This window comes from Solanum verrucosum, unplaced genomic scaffold (assembly GCF_900185275.1).
Source record: "Solanum verrucosum unplaced genomic scaffold, falcon-dt-bn FXZP01000261.1, whole genome shotgun sequence".
NCBI classification, from domain to species: domain Eukaryota; kingdom Viridiplantae; phylum Streptophyta; class Magnoliopsida; order Solanales; family Solanaceae; genus Solanum; species Solanum verrucosum.
This window is the reverse complement of record NW_026019969.1, coordinates 4,055,812-4,072,955: the sequence shown is the minus strand read 5'-3', so window position 1 is coordinate 4,072,955 and position 17,144 is coordinate 4,055,812. Positions and strand designations below refer to the sequence as shown.

General features: G+C 33.3%; 2 protein-coding genes across 2 annotated transcripts; both read right to left on the bottom strand.

The window, feature by feature from the left end:
- Positions 1-687: 687 nt before the first annotated feature.
- On the bottom strand, positions 688-7,552 carry LOC125815541 (GDP-mannose 3,5-epimerase 1). Its single transcript, XM_049495033.1, has 8 exons — positions 7,541-7,552; positions 3,891-3,921; positions 2,603-3,013; positions 2,343-2,436; positions 2,118-2,247; positions 1,890-2,022; positions 1,323-1,530; positions 688-1,187 (listed from the first exon to the last, which is right to left on the bottom strand). Exons 3-8 carry the CDS (start codon positions 3,010-3,012, stop codon positions 1,032-1,034), a joined length of 1,131 nt encoding a protein of 376 aa, XP_049350990.1. The 5' UTR covers position 3,013; positions 3,891-3,921; positions 7,541-7,552; the 3' UTR covers positions 688-1,031.
- Positions 7,553-8,302: 750 nt separating this feature from the next.
- LOC125815834 (light-inducible protein CPRF2) lies at positions 8,303-14,178 on the bottom strand. Its single transcript, XM_049495392.1, has 6 exons — positions 13,665-14,178; positions 13,434-13,533; positions 11,193-11,403; positions 9,784-9,859; positions 9,584-9,709; positions 8,303-8,884 (listed from the first exon to the last, which is right to left on the bottom strand). Exons 1-6 carry the CDS (start codon positions 14,112-14,114, stop codon positions 8,483-8,485), a joined length of 1,365 nt encoding a protein of 454 aa, XP_049351349.1. The 5' UTR covers positions 14,115-14,178; the 3' UTR covers positions 8,303-8,482.
- Between the last annotated feature and the right edge of the window lie 2,966 nt (positions 14,179-17,144).

Genomic DNA, 17,144 nt, shown 5'->3' with positions numbered 1-17,144 from the left:
ACATCTTGTTAATCAAATTCACAAATAAAATTATCTTTATAATATTTATTAAGGTTTTTTCAAATAAAAGTATAAATATATAAATAGAAATATTAACCTAATTGTTTTGTCACATTAAAACACAAAAAATGTGACAATATTCCAACCATAAAAAAGTTAAAAATAAACTCCTTAAAAAAATCATGAAACTTATGGCGTATCTAACACATCATGAAATCTATGGCGTATCCAACACTTCATGATCATCTTCATCAAGCATATCTGAATCAACTTGTGGCAAGGTTGTCTTAACATCTTCATTTTCATCTGCAATTTATATGCGGTTTCAATTAGTTAAATATTAAATAGATTTTGAGTTTGGATTCTCTTTAATTTTAAATTTTAATATTATATTATATTTTTTTAATTATTTTTATTTGGCCCACGGGCCGGCCCTATCTATATTTCTCAAACCCCACAAATCAGCAGACTTATTCAGGTCGGGCTAAAAAGCTCTTTTCTTAAATGGGCTCCAAAAATCTTAGCCCAGCCCTATTAAATCCCGGGTTAAGCCAGGCTGGCCCAACAGGCCTAGCCTATATTGACGGCTCTATTCCCTACTAAATATAGAAGAGTGACATTTTCTGCAATCTAGATGAAGATTCAGTATCCTAAGAAAATTTCAATCTCATTACTATATGAAGAGACAATAATAACTTTGCAATGAAACCTTAAATAGGTTAAAATTTTGATTAAATGATCATCAACAGCAAGATCCTGAACTAGGAAAAAAAACAAGAGAGGATCCAGTGGCAGTTATTCAATTCTCACATTGAAATCTTCTCGAACGACTGATAATTATACTATTAAACTATCATCCCCTTCACACAAGACCAAGGGGTAATAGATTACATTGACATGTTCAAACTAAAACCAAGAAAAGCCAACAATTACCAGAACTTAACACATCTTCTACGATGCCATAATACATAATGCAGCAATGTCATAGCAAGGATTGGGTTCCAGTTGAAATGATGACAGAAGGAATGAACTTATTCATTGCCATCAGCAGCACGAAGGGAACCTAGCTCAACTGGAGCTTGGGTGCCCACCACTTTGGAAGATCCATAGGTTGCAGTATCAACTCCTTGAGATTTCTCTTTCTCGATCTGCTCCTTGATCCAGAAGTATGTAATTCTCAGACCATCCTGCACTCGGAGAATGATCATTAGTTTATACATGGCACAGAACATAGTTTTGCCAAATGCAAATGAAAAGGTCACTTCTGATAGAGTAAATGTGGAAGAATTTTACGAAGTCAGCAGTAAAGAGCGTAATGGTACCTTCAATCTCATTGTTGGAGCCCAACCAAGCTTCTCTTTTATCAGTGTGTTGTCTGAGTTACGACCACGGACTCCTTCTGGGCCAGGAATGTGTTGGACAGGAAGTTTCTTGTCCTCAAAGCTGAGAACCATCTCAGCCATCTCATTCATGCTGACCATCTCATCACTTCCAATGTTCACTGGCTCTCGGAAGTCGGATTTTGTCAATCTATATAAAGAGTAATAAATAAAACAAGCCACATAGACAAAAGCTTATTCGACGACCATTGTTGAAAGTAATACTGAGCAACTAAAATTGATTTGTTTATGTACACTATAGCTAAGTTTATTATATTTCTTCCAAAGTAACAAGTAAGATCCCCCCTTGAGAAATTCAAATTCTTATCGGTAAACACGTTCCCAAAGAAAAAAGTTCAATATAAGGGGGTTGCCTAATTCTCATAATTGAATCCAGTTAAAGCACATACAACCTCAAAACATGACTTCTCCAGTAATTCAGAATAAGTGGTTATTTGTAGTAACTAATTGCTTTAATTGTGTACAGAAATAAGGATTTGGCTGTGTCACCTAAGAACCCCTTCAACACACTCATCAATGAAGGTGAATGAACGTGTTTGAAGTCCATCTCCCCACATTTCAAACTTATCCGTTGCAGTTTGTGCTTTTCTACAAAAAGCGGCAGGAGCTTTTTCCCTTCCACCTGAAATGCAGAAAACATTAAGAAAATGACTTCTCACAATCCATATAAAGACAGAATATGACTTGTCTGGTTAGCAGCGACATTCAATAAATTACCTTTCCAAGTTCCAAAAGGTCCATAGATGTTATGGAACCTTCCAATACGACATTCAATTCCAAAATCCTTGTTGTAATGTTTGCACAATTCTTCTGTGGCAAGCTTTTCCAAGCCGTATGCATCTTGAGGCTAGAACCCACAAAACCGAAGAAAAGTTAGAAACCATTACTTTGCAATTACTCAAATGGCATAGATAAGACACATTCTATTTTTAGGAAACAAACCTCTGCAGGCCATGCATCAGCTTCTTTCAGGCTGACATTTGTTTCGAGTTGTTTGAACTCGGGGTATATGCAAGCACTAGATGCATAGAAGAACCTGAATAATATCATAGTCAGACACCAAATGAATATATTTGAACTAAATTGACAAATAAAACTATATAGTAATGCAGCAAGTCCTGGAACTTTTAAACCTTAAGCACGAATTAAACTTGAATTACTATAATTAGAAGACAAAAGAGCATAAAACAAAGATAGAAGACCTTTTGACACTGTTAATCCTAGCAGCTTCCATCATATTGAAGCTGATCATAGTGTTGTTATAGAAGATAACCGAGTGGTTGGACTGAATGAAACCCATGCCACCCATATCAGCAGCAAGATTGAAGACATGGTCAACACCTTTTGTTACCTTTAAGCAATTATCCATAACCCTAAGATCCGCAAGATGAAACTCATGACAGAACATATCCTCTGTCATGTGCTCATTCTTCTTCCAATCGGAGGCAATTATGTAGTGGCCCTCACTCTTCAAACGACGAGCAATGTGAGAAGCGATAAATCCTCCAGCCCCAGTAATGGAAATACGGAGTTTCTCAGATGGCCAGTAAGGTTCCCTCTCAAGATTCTCATAAGTGTAAGAACCATAGTTAATACCACCAGAGCTTCCCATTCTGAAAAAAACTACACTGAGTCAAATGATGTTCCTCTGTAAAAACTCACAAGGAGCAGGCAATATCCACAATTATTAACACCTTAATGTCGAATTACCAACCATGTTTTCTTCTCAATATCATGCAAGGGTGAGGCACTAATACAGTGAGTATAAAGAAGATGTATTTTTTTGTTCAGCCTTGTGATTATATAAATTTAAAGAGGAACTTGCAGTGACATAAACAGAGACACTCACATAGCTTTAACTCATATAACAAACTTGGTTTAAACAAAAGAAGAGATCTTTCTAGTGATTCAGCTCCTACAGGGAAGGTTGGGGCAATGAGTAAAACAACTACAACAACAATAACATACCCAGTGTAATCCCACAAGTTGGGTGTGAAAAGGATGATGTGTACACACACCTTACCACTTCAAGGTAAGAGAAATTGTTTTCGATACACCAAGCATTAAAACCAGTTCCAACATACTCAGAAACACATATTCATAAGTGAACAAAGAATAATTAATACTAAAACAACACTATTTAACAATTCTTTCATTTCATAGCAAAAACAAAAAGTGAGAATTTGAAAAAACAGTGAGATTTCACTCTTCACTAACACCTTCCCTTTCTACTTCCTCTGGCAGGACCTCCACAACCCACCCACCCACCCCCCACACAAAGAAAAACAAAATGAAGAAAAGATGTCAAACAAATCTTTCACAATATGAGAAAAAACATATGAACAAAACGTAAAGATTGAAACTTTTTCAAGAAACACAGCACCCAAATACAAAACAATATCCACATTTACAAATCAAAAAGGCATCTATCTCCAAAATTTATAAATAAATATAGCAAAACCACAAAGGGGAGAAAAGGAGAGTTTTTACCTCTAAAAGTATGCAGGAGAAAAAGATTGAGGCAATGGAGAGATATTATTAGAAAGAGAATTGAACGGTTGAGAGACAATTATGATAACAAGAATTTGGGTATATATATATAGAGAGAAAGATGACACATAAACCATACTCTCTTATTTTCCCCATCCATCCAATTGTGGAAATCTTGTTTACACTCAAGACCACATTCACTAAGGAGATTGCCTTTTTTTTTTCTTTTTCTTTTTTGGCTTAAACCATGGTAAAAAGGGAAAAAAATAATCTTTAACAACCATCCAAAAAAAAAAAAAGATCTTTAACCACCATCCAAACAAAGTATTAAAAAATAATAGCTTCTTTTGGGGGGTTTTTTCGGAGGAGGTTTTTTTTTTTTATAGAAAAAAAATTGAGGCGGTGAATTATCGAAATCGAACCCTCACAACAACAAGAGAAATTTAGGTAGCTAAATATAACCAATTAACTAAGCTATCAAAATTTTCTGGAGCAATTGATAAGAAGGAAAATCTTTTCTTTGTTCTAAAATGAATGCTCACATTAATAAATTTTATGTTGTAAGATAAATATACACACAATATGTTATGTATTGTATGCTGCCTAATCATATACTCCCTCTATCTTTAATTACTAGTCCACTTTTCCATTTATAGTTGTTCCTAATTACGTGTTCATTTTGACAAATCAAGAAAGGATAAAAAAATTTTACCTATTATACCCTCAATTAATTACTTTGAAAAAAGGTAGAACTTTTTGAAAATCTTAAGTTTTTAATTCATCTACTTCATAATTAATAGGGATAAAATGATAAACTCATTATATCAATATTTATTTTATTTTAATAGGTGTGTCAATTCAAAAATTGACAAATAATTAAGTACATAGGGAGTAATATATTTGGTGCCCAAAGTATATATACGACAAATAGATATTCATATATTACATTATGCCCAATTATGTATATACACCTATATTTACCTCCTATTTTTTTAACAAAGAAAGAAGCAAGAACAAGTGAAATTAAAATATTAATACCTATTATTTTCTCATCCTACCTTATAAAATTCTTGATAATATTTTAAACTTTTTCCTATTTTATTGGCCAAGATGTCACGAGAATCATTTCTGATTGGCTCCTCTCTCTTCTCCAATACCTCCTAACACGTCCTCACCCACGTAGTATTTGAAAGATTACATATGTATATTTGAAGAAAAAAAATATTTTTATTTACCAATTACAAGAAAGTAAAATAAATTATTATTAAGAAAATATTTTTTATCCTAAATCAAATAATGGATTAATACATTTTTTTTAATAAAAGGAAAAAGAAATTTCATAAATAGCAAAAAGATTAAACTTAGTAGGCCTTCTTAGCTATAGTTTGCCTAATTACGCTCCACAACTTTAGTTTCGTATGTTATAGGTATTTCCGTTTGTATAATTCGTTTGTCAATATACAAATAGGGTAAGTATATATAAATTCTGTATTTTATACATTTAGGAATTTTTCAGTATTTATAAAAAATCAAATGTATTAACAAGATAATTAAAGACAAGCTAGGGTAAGCATATACAAAATTCTGCATTTATACAATTAGGAACCAAATTATACAAATTTTAGATTTATACAATTAGAAACCGAATTATACAAATTTTGAATATGGATCACGTAAATATGGTTATATGTTAGTGGCGAAAAATAATTTCTTTAAACTATAATTATATTAAATAATTAACTAGTATATATATTTGCTTAGTTGCGTAATTTTCCCGATAATAATTGAATTGACTTATATTGTGAACAAGAACAATATCACTCAACTAGTCAACTGTAAAACTTTGGCAATGTTATAATTTACACATGATAAAGTTGTAAAATGCAGAATTCAATTATTTTCTCTTATAGTATCCCTACAAAATGAGACATCATCGTTCAATGTTTTATTCAACATTTTATTTATGTTCCCATACACCTACCAAACAATTCTACTAGCGATGAGATCACCTGTTTGGCATCTCATTTATTAGTCGCGGAGCCACCATCGACTGGATTCTATTTATCAAAAAAATATATTATGTATATATATTTAAATATTGAATTTTTTCGATATAAGATAATTTTTTATTTAGATCATAGGTTCATGAATTTTGAATTCACTCATTAAATTTAGTTAAAGATCTAAATTTAACTATTAAAACTTTATTTAGTAGTTGCTTAATGATAAGAGTAATTTTGAAAATTTCTCTTTATTTTGATAAAAATAAACAAGTAAAAAGATTATTTTTTAACATATACATTATATGGGGAAGGGAAAGGAAGGGGCTATACTTTTCATTTAAAAAAAAAATGAGTATTGTAGATTTGGACGTCAGCTGCTCTTTTCCCCTAAAAAAGGGTGACTCTTGCACTAACAAAATATTTGGGGGTATAAAATAAAATACTTTAATACGTCACAAGTTTAGGAAAAGTATTAAACGCAATAATTGAATCATGAACTATTTTTGATCATATAAATTTGTTTAGTTTGAATCATTAGCTATTTTAAAATATTGCTTAGGCAGGGTGACTAGTGAGGTGACGCATATACTATTTTCTTTCAATCCTATTTGTGAAATTACACTAAGAGTGGCAAAATCAAATCCAACCTGCCTAATCAGTCCAATCCATTTAAGTTTGAACGGGTTATTGACCCACATATTCATTAGCTCAATCTATCAAAAATTGAGTTGATATGTAACCCGAATTTGCTCATGAGAAATTTTGTCAAAATATTTTTTAAAAACTTTTTTTTTTCAATTTGATATGTTATATATAGCCATAATAAAGGAAAAAATTATTTCATTAGGTATTAAAATAGTTTAAAAGAAACAATAAAACAATTAAGTTTAGTAAATTTTGGATTGGATTGGGTTTTGACCCGTTATATAACTCATTACCCAACTCGTTTTGACTCATGCTAAATTATTGTCTTAACTCATTATGATCCGCCCAAATTTGACCCATTCCGCCCCTAAATTACACTGAATGCATTGTTATAACTACAACAAAGTAAACTATTCTTAAATGTTCTAAATTACTCCCTCAATTCATTTTTACGTGTAAGACACATGATTTCTAAAAAAAATCAAAAAACTTAGACCAGGGACGGCTCTAATAAATCGGTTGCCTTAAGCCAAATTCGAATGGAGGTCTTAAATTCAAATATATATTTTTTATGAAGTTTATTATAGCTAATTATTTAATTTTTCTTGAGACATAGTATTCATAATTTATCGAACTTCTATTACTTATTTTCTTTTTTATGAAAAGATTTTATTTTCTATAAGTAATACTCTATATACTTTTTAAAAAAACATTCTTATAACCTATTATTTATTTTTTTAAATGACGCCCTCAAAATTTGGGGCCTAAGACAATAACTTTTTTTTTTAAAGCTGTTGAGCCGCCCCTTACTTTGGCGATGCAGTAATCTTTCATTTGCTATATACTGAATATTAAATTTTCATTTTTCACTTTGAATATTAGTACGTCCAATATCATATTTCAAATCCAATTATTTTTTCCTTGCAAGGAATAAATAATAATATTAAGTACGGTTGGTACTATCTCATGATCAAGATACAGGCATTGCAAAGTGGAAATTTTATATTAGAAAGACACCAAAATAAAATAAAATAGTAAAAGAAGATACTGGGAAGTTTCAAAGAGAATTCTTCACATAAGACGACAATTAGTCGCAATATATTAAAAGACGATAGGAAATTGCATTAAGCCAGTATGTATCTTGTTGAGCCTCCACAAAGATTTGATTGCGCTTTAATAAATGGATCTTCAATATTTACGTCAAATCAATATACGCATGTGATATATATATAATAAATGTAAAATTCTCGTGTCATTTAATTATTGATATGATTTAATCTAACATCAGGTGCGAACAATAAAACTTATCCCCAAACTAGAAGACCTTTATTAGGTCTGTAATCTTTAAGAATAGAACTTCCAACTTCTTTTCTACTACTAGTTGCACAAATGTCTATCTGCAATTAGTTATGCTTTGTTAATGAGATTTTGATGGTACTATAATAAACTATCAAGGTATAAATTAAATGACAACACAACGAACTACAAGTGAACCAAATGTATATATTTGAATAGAAATTTGTAAATATGATCACTAGCATGCAAATCAACAAGGTTATTTGAACTTCAGTAGTAAGACGCATAATAATAACTTAAAAAGGATTTATATGTATCTTTTGAATCTCTACTTGTTCTTCACATCTCATACCGATAATATCTACATGAATGTTGAGCTTTTGAGTTATTATGCAACAGAGATTGAAGGATGCTAAAGTGAAATTACAGAAGCTAAGTATTGACAAGTACACAGAGGGGGAAAGAGGATGACTGAGAATAGTCAGAACTAGCATAGCAAAGGGATGTCAATGCATTAGTATCATCCAAGAAGGCATTGCCATACAAAGAATGGGCATTTTTCCTGCCACAAATGGTTAAAAACAGTATAATTTTATCAACATGCATGTGCAAAATCTGATTCAGTGCAGCTGGGGGCTTTAACAGTGTTTATTGCTCTCCCCGACCTTGGGTTCCACAGGAACTCACTTCTCCACGTATGCGCTTCTGCAGATGCTCCAAGCTGGCTACCCGCTGCATTGAAGCTGTTCTACCCATCTTATTCCCCCCAACTGCTGCAGCTGCAGGATTCTGCTGTACAGATCCTCCTATTGGAGGAACATCAACCATACCATTTTGAATTCTAGGATCATGGGTTGACATATGATTATTTGGCGGTTGTTGGTAGTAATGATGTTGAGGATCATCTTGCACAGGCAGAGCAGTGTCTGTTGATGTGTCCGAAGGACTGCCAGAGAAGGATGGCATTGCCATTGAGGACATCTCAGACATAGCTTGGAATAAGGGATTTAACCCAGTAACTCTTTTAACTGTTTCTTCTGCCATCTTCACCTGCACGACAAACAGCAAAGGAAGGAAGAACTTTTAATACGTGTTTCGAACCAGGGGCGGAGCTACCCTAGGGCAAGGAGTGTCAAGCGACACCCCTTCATCGAAAAATTACATTGTATATATAGGTCAAAATTTGGTTTAGTAAATATATATACAAGTGTTGACACCTCTTAACACAAAGTGAAGGTTTAGTGTAGTGGTTAAGGGGTTGCAAAAATTGCTCGAGGTTGTGTGTTCTATCTCTACTATATAATGTTCCTTAATTAAGAAGGAAAAGAGGATGAAAGAATGTTGTCATCATGACAATCCTATTCTTTGGATCTGAAACATGCCTCAATCAGCAAATGTATCCTCCACCTCCAATAGGTGATAGAAGCACAACATAATCATGTTGCTATAGTCCAACCAAAAATTATGTCTTTGTTGACGGAGCCTGATAAGCACTAGAAGCATGAATAAAAACAAAAAAAAGATAGCAAAAGCAACATGGAATTGCCACCTCGTTACCTAGGAAACATCCCCCCCCACCCCCACCCCCACCCCTTTTGTTTTTTCTTCTTTTCTCCCTTTTGGTTACAGGGAAAATAATCACTGTGGCTAAACCAAAACAATTGATGCACAAAGTAGGTTTCTTCTTGTACTTCCCCAAACAAACTATAGGACCTACTTCCTCAACCACAACTAGTTAAAGGGCCTTACCTTCGCTCTCAATGTCTCAACATCTGCTTTTAAGACACGATTATCAACAGCTGATTCATTGTATTTCTGGCTTATGTCAGTCAGACGTTTCAGTAGGGAGGAGTTTTCTACTCTCAGTTGAGATACCTACCAAAAAATGAGGTTTCATAAGACAATAATCTTGCACTGACATTAACTTAAACACGACTTAAGAAACATACCTGTGTCTCAAGTTCTGTAAGATGGGCTTGCTTTCTTCTCCTTGAACGTCTGGCTGATTCTCTATTTGAAAGCATTCTGATAAACAAAGGGGTTGATATTATTACGACTTTGACCAGCCCAGGTAAACTTCACTACTAAATAAATTAATAATTAGCTTTACTTTTTGGATGCCTACCAATTACTTTACCACTGGGACATGATTCAAGTAGGAAAAAGTTTCAAATCAGAAAAAGTTGGAGCATCTTATACCAGTGAATCATTGCACCTCTAACTATATTATTCTCCTAGGAAGGAATATTCTGCATGTAACGGACAAGCAGCCTTTACATAATGAAACCTTCCATAAGACCATATAAGAAGGGTAATCTCTTTCCTTCCAAAGCAAAGAGACATCTGGTCCAATGGAGGCAACGGTAATTGGTAGCATGACACTCCCTTCTCTGAGACAGAAAATGACGGTCCACACTTATACTTACATGAGGGTGCATGCAATCTTTTGCAGAGAGGAGGGATTTCATATGCAACAATGAAGGATACAATTTATACCACACCAGGTGTGGATCCAGAATTTCACACAAGTGAATTCAGACGAAGACCAAGACAAAACTCTCCAGCAGCCAACAATTAAGGGACCATAGCAAACACAACAAGAAAGTTTTGCCAATTGCTCTATTTGGTTCATACACGGCCTGTAAACAAGTCATTTTGGTCTCATGCTTATTATATTTTAAACGGTTGGGCAAAATATATGCTTTAATTTCATTCCAAGTGTTGGTCATATCTGTTGCCTTTAAGAGGGAGTGAGAGAGAGGAGAAAGAATGAAAAAGATAGGGATTCTTTTAATTGTCCGAGTTTGTCTCTACAAAACATGAAAGTGTGGGCGACGTATCGTGCATGTATGAGTATGAGTGAGTGTGAGTGTGAATGTGTGTGTGTGTGTTTATACGTACATAAACTGCTCAAGAAAAATATATACTAAACATATATAAGAAGAAGTATACTTTGGCGGGAAGAGTATTTGATTGGACCTCTGTAGTCACAAACAACTATGCCTCAATAGCATTCAAACAAAAAATTTACCTTCACAAAGCATCAATAGTCATGCAAGTGTTCTCTAATAACATGCATGAATCAAAATTGAATGTTATGCAATCAAGTGAATCAAAATTGAGTGTGTATAATCAAGGGCATTTACTTTTCACAAGCAGACAAACCGCTGTCCACAATTATTTATATCAGATGTAAGAAATGAAATCAAAAGCATCTAATTCATCAGAAACTCATGAATCAACTAGTATGATGTGTCTATCTTCAATATATTAATAGATCTTTTGACCCTTCTCTCTTTCTCAGATTTAACAGCAATTTAAGTAGTACTACTTGTACAAAAACTATAAACCATATTACCTCCTTACGCGTTTCGTATCAGCTGGATCCGTTCCTTGAGTCGTTTCTGCTTCTCCTTCAGCTTCATCATCATCGGATAGCTCTCTAGATGAACCACTAGTTGTTGACTTCACCTGCACCCCAGGTTTCTTCTGCACTGCAGGCAAAGAGGGTATTCCAACTGGTCCACCAGAATCCTTATCTTGAACTTTTCTCACTTCCTGACCAGATCCTGCAGAGAAAAACGAACTAAAGACTGAATGCATGAAACTAATTTCCATAATGCATCGTACAGTAACCTGCACCAAGTCTTTGCCTGCCATTAAATGGATGTCTACATACATTTATCCTTCAGTTGCATATTACACGCTTCTTTGCTGATGTAGATGGTTGCATTGTCAAGTAAAGAACAGAAGTACAGAACCATAAATTTACATCAGTAATTAAGCAAATGGAGAAACATTACATCAAGGAGATAGGGAAATGACTAGAATGATGACTGCAGATGAAGAATCAGAGCCCAACAATTTGCAGTTAATTTCTGTCATTGACACGGGTAGACTAATTCCTATTCACGAGGATCCTATGTGAAACATGATTGGAGCTTGGAGAACAAATTACTCCACCAAATATCGCTAGTACAATGTACTAGGCTCTAATTGAGGCAAGAGTGGACCCATTTAGTTACTTTTTGTGTCTTAATTAATAAGAAAAGTTAAAAGGTTGAGCTAATAAGAAAAATAAGATTGACTCCTTTCTATGATAAATAGTTGGTTAAATAACCAGAGCAACAAGCGGACTCATTGATTAATTATGAATGGGGTTGGTGTGATAAGAAAACAACAATTAGCTGCTTCAATAATGTTGTTATGAAGTGTGCTAATGCTTCTTGCTTGTGGAAGTGTGTGGGAGTTTTGCGTAAGGATCACATTGAAGAACCTCCTCATTCTATTTCTTTTCTATTTTTGGATAAAGTTATAAAAAGGAAACTGGAAATAAGAAAACCTTCTCATGCTACTCTGGTAAGGAAAGAATATTTATGCCTTTTGATAAGTACAGAGGGACTATATATTAAGCCTGTGACCTTTTTTTTCATTAAAGAGACCTTTTGCTCCTGCCAGCAGAATAAGCCCAAACGATTTCTCCTCGTCTTAAAATATTTTTAGTTAGGACTTGATTGAACTATATAGTCTCTTCTTCAAATGAAATTTCACAAAGTGGGAGTACATTGGGTATGTTGTTTTTGATGAAGTACATTGGGTATGTTATTTTTGATGAAGTACATTGGGTATGTTGTTTTTGATGAAGTACATTGGGTATGCTGTTGTTATTGTTGTGGTGGTGTCGAAACCTACTTCGCACACCTTAACTAATTCCCGGGGATACCACATATGGGAAGAAATTACCTGTGTTTTCGTCTCTGTTAGGATTTGAACTTGAGAATTCATGGTTCTCAAAATATTTCATTGATTACTAGGCCATACCCTTGGGTATAGAGGTTGTTAATTGAACTCAAGATGTTCAAGTTGGCTCGATTGACAGCTCTACCTTCTAGGCTTCGACTATGGGTACAAAGTATTGAATTATCATCAAAGAACACTTAATTGAGGATTGGAAGGTGTTGTTCATCATAGAAAGTGTTAAGTGATGGAAAAACTATGTAGAATTTATATAAAATCTCAAAGAACATGCATTAGGCGGAGGTTCAAATTTACTTGCTTAAAAGTTAAAATACTTCTAATGTTTTTTCTTATTTGTTGGAACTTCTATGAATTTGTTTAAGTATATATAAATGACAATTATTCTAAAAGCATAACGTAGTGCGACTAAGGCTCCACCTGTTTGGTTCAAATCAGATTCCTTTAAAGTTTGATCTTTTTATGTAAGAGAATGTAAACTTTCCAGAAACTAATGGCGAAGTGACACGGGCATGGAATCAATGGTAATGCAGACAAAATTTGCCTCATCCAAGAATCACTCACGTTTACTCAAATGTTTCACATAACCATACAACTGACATCAGTCATCAGCATCCTAAACCAATTTTAAAAAAGCAGGAAGCACAGATCTTCACAAATTACTGTCAGACCACTAACCTCTTAGCTAAATCTTGTAAAGTTTCTGTAGCAACAGAAAGCACAGACTAACAACATAACACCAAAATCAAAAGCATCATACATAATCAATGGCATGCACATCATATTATACATCAACAACACAAGAGAAAAGGTGAAATGAACCTCAAAATTGGTCACAGCTTACCTTTAGTGGAGATGTGAGATACTGATTGTGATGCACTAGCAGTCTCTGGACCTTTATCAGGTGCAATAGAACTTGAATCTTGAGGCTTTAGATTCTTCGCCTATGAATTTTTGCCATGTATAATTTCATTAGTGAATAAATTACTCGATTTAGCTGAAGACAGTAACAATTATTTGAGCGCGAAACTTTTCAAAGCTAATTCGAAAAAATAAATTAAAATAAATAATTTACCCGAGTCAATGCGACTGCAGCACAAGCCAAATCGAGGCGATTTTTGAGGAAGGCTTGATACTCTTCAGCATCAACGTGAATATTCTGCGGAGGTGCAGAGCCAAACGACGTCGCTGCCGGCTTCGAATTCAACGCCGTACTGGAATTGAGATTAGGAGTAGAAAGATTCTCATCCTTGATCTCGACAACATCATCTTGGTGTGAAGATGACGACGACGACGCCATTGTAGGTGGCTGAGGAGGAGATGAAGTGGTCGTACCGGCGGCGCCGGCGGCTTCTTGTAGGAAACGCTGGAAAGCCCATTCGGAAGAACTGCGATTCATCATCTTCGAGTAGGAGATGGCGGCGGTGGCGGCAGAGGTAGGTGAATCAACGCCCAACTCCGCCGTCGGCGGCGTCGACCAAAAATGGTCGCCAATGTCATCGTCCACTGAAAATACTCTATCCATATTTCTCTCTCCGGAAAAAGAAAAAAAAAACTAAGACTTTTTAAGTTTTTAAGCAATAAATGGGAAGAAAAGAAAGAAGACTTGGTTGAGTTTTGATTACTCTTATATAATTGGTATCATGCGGAAATTATGGATTCTTATGAGATTACTTGTTTACCCTTGTCTTTTCATTTTTGATAAATATTTTTCTAAATTTGTTTTTCTTTAAGTTTAAGTTATAACCTATTATGTAAAAAAATATACTGTCAAAATTAAACTCAAGTCAATAAGATGATATATATATATATATATATATATATATGTAAATTTCCTTAAATATTGAAATCTATAACCTTGAATAAGGCAAGTTATTAATTTAATAGATAAAGATGATTTGATTTGATCATATCCATCATAAATTAATGTAGTGAGATGATTAGGATTCTCCTGCCTTTCATCACCGGGCTTAAATAGGAATTTTTTTAATTAAGAGGCATTGAACTCTTTGATGTGTTTATCTTGAGTAAATTTAAATTAATCCATCAATGATATAAGAATTATCAATTATTTATGGTTATATAAACCAAACAATTTGTCATTAATTAACTAAGATAAAACAACAAATTTAATGCAAATACATGTGATTTAAAAAAGTTTAGTTCACCATTGATTTGATTATTCAATGTATTTAGTAACTATATATATAATATTTTTTTCGATGATAAGGGTGAATTTAGGAGGTAGAAAAATGAACCTATTAATTTCCAAACATCACCTATTAATTTCACAACATCATATATATCACCTTGAAATAAGTGGTCCATTATCCAAGTAATAACAATGAAATAACCTTGAAGCTTTGAGTAAAAAATAAATAAAATCCTTAATGTTATTTTGAAAATGAAAGTAACCTTTAGCATGTATGAATTTTTTTCTGGCTGATTGGAAGATACGACTTTTATTTCCGATGGTCCCTTTATTTTCGTATTGGATAAACCTTTTGTGTAGGGTGTGGCCCATTTGGTGAATTGTGGATAAATATGAAATACGGCCCACATAGTCTTTCATGGCCCCTATTTACCAATTGCTTTTCTTCACTTTAAAGGCATAAAATTATGTCTTGTTCTAGCCATTTTATTATTATTAGTATTATTTATTGAGGAAAGAAAAAACAAGATTGGGCAAGTTGAGGGAACAAAATGAAACACACTTTATGGTTCGTACAAAATGGTTATGGGACACATGATTTAGACATTAGACACATTTTATATGAGGTAATTTTCTAAAGATCACAATGGTTAATGATGTAAAATTAATTTATTTTGTGATCGTGTATAGATTGTTTTCTAATATGTGAATTAAAAAGTCAAGTATTTCTTTGCAAGCTAAAAAAGTATAGAAAATCTTGAATGGTAATATTGGTAGACATCAAAAAGATAAGTGGTAGAGTGAAGCGATCCAAAAAATGACGGAAGCCAAGAAAACAGCTTATATGGAGTGGCTGGAGAGTAGAGACGAAGAGGGAAAATGGCAAACATAGAGAGATATGGGGGAATGAAAAAGAAAGTGAAATTAACTATTACAACAGTTAAAACGATAATGCTCAAACACTTATAGGATGAACTTTATGACAAAGGTTGAGATAAAAGTTGTATAGGTTTGCAATGGCAAGAGGGTAGAGAGTCCGCGACTTGGACCAAGTGAAGTACATCAAAGATAAAGAATGTCAAATGTTAACGGAAAAGATCCATATTAGACGAAGATAACAAACATAATTGCATTAACTCTTGAATAAATAGGGGGGAGATGACTATTGTGCGAAGTGATTTAGAGCATTTTTTAAATCGTCGATATTGTGGGTATTATAAAAGTATCAAGTTTTAAGATGTTATCATAAAATGAAAATGAGGGAATTAGTCTATTTTGATAGAATTTTAAAAGAAACATGTGTGGAATAACTATTTCTGGTTATTTAATGTCAAGCCCAAATAAGGTAGTGCCTAATGTCACCAAGAGCGAGTACTCTAGGCTCGCTTTGCTTATTTAAGCTCCACCATTTCTTTCAAAAATCAAATTTAATAGGGTTGTTCAAAATCGAATCATAACTAATAAGTCAACCGCAAAATTGACTAATTAGTATTGGGTTATTAGATTAATGGTTGGTGAATAGATTAAAATTTTAGCAGTTTATCGATATTGGGTGGATTACTCAATTTTCCTTATTGGATAAATTGTTACCTCATTAAAAATTATTGTAGTTATATTTTTACCGTAAGTATAGTTGTTAATAAATACTTATGTGCATGCACCCTCAAAATTTAGTTTTTTCAGATATTTCTCATTATGTACAATTACAAAATTATCATTTATCAGCTTAAGTAGAGCTAAAAATTTATTTTGTTTGATTGAGGATTGATATATTAGTGAGTGAAAGTGAGAAGGAAAGCATGAAACAATTGAGCCAATAAACCACCCGTTAATTACTAATCCGACATTAAATCAACTGATAGCTTATTAGTTGGCTAGTGGATTAGTATATTTAAAATTCAACATCCGATAAGCTAAACAGTTAAGCATAATTATACATCTGATCCATTCAATACACAACCTTAAATTTAAGATATTGAAAATGTCCAAATAATATATGTGGACTACAATGATCTAATTGTATAAAAATAAATGTGATATTTAAGAATGTAATAATTATAGGGGAATCAAGCTATTAAACCACACTATAAAAATTTGAAAGAAAAGATGATGACGAGAATAGTGTTTCTATCATCGAAAACTAATTTGAATTTATGCTGGAGTATTTGATTGCATAAGTGCCACATATCTCATAAGGAGATTGATGAAATAATATTATGGAGAAAAAAAAGAGATTCACAAAATCTTCCTCCTTCATTCATTAACGCGCTGTCTGTTTTAATCACATGGGAGTTTTGGAGGTTAAGGTGTACCTCCAAACATGAGAACGAAACTCCATCTATTCAGATATGAGTTATTGGTCTTTTTCATTACTGCGAACACAACAAGTTTAAAATTTGAAAA

Excerpts from the sequence above, each read along its gene's own strand:
- LOC125815541 (XM_049495033.1), bottom strand. The coding sequence starts at position 3,012 with ATGGGAAGCTCTGGTGGTATTAACTATGGTTCTTACACTTATGAGAAT. Across the intron at positions 2,437-2,602 it reads AGGATTAACAGTGTCAAAAG|GTTCTTCTATGCATCTAGTG; the intron begins GTCTTCTATCTT and ends GATATTATTCAG. Across the intron at positions 1,188-1,322 it reads CTCCAACAATGAGATTGAAG|GATGGTCTGAGAATTACATA; the intron begins GTACCATTACGC and ends CTCCGAGTGCAG.
- LOC125815834 (XM_049495392.1), bottom strand. The coding sequence starts at position 14,114 with ATGGATAGAGTATTTTCAGTGGACGATGACATTGGCGACCATTTTTGG. Across the intron at positions 13,534-13,664 it reads CTGCAGTCGCATTGACTCGG|GCGAAGAATCTAAAGCCTCA; the intron begins GTAAATTATTTA and ends AAAAATTCATAG. Across the intron at positions 8,885-9,583 it reads TTGAGACATTGAGAGCGAAG|GTGAAGATGGCAGAAGAAAC; the intron begins GTAAGGCCCTTT and ends TTTGTCGTGCAG.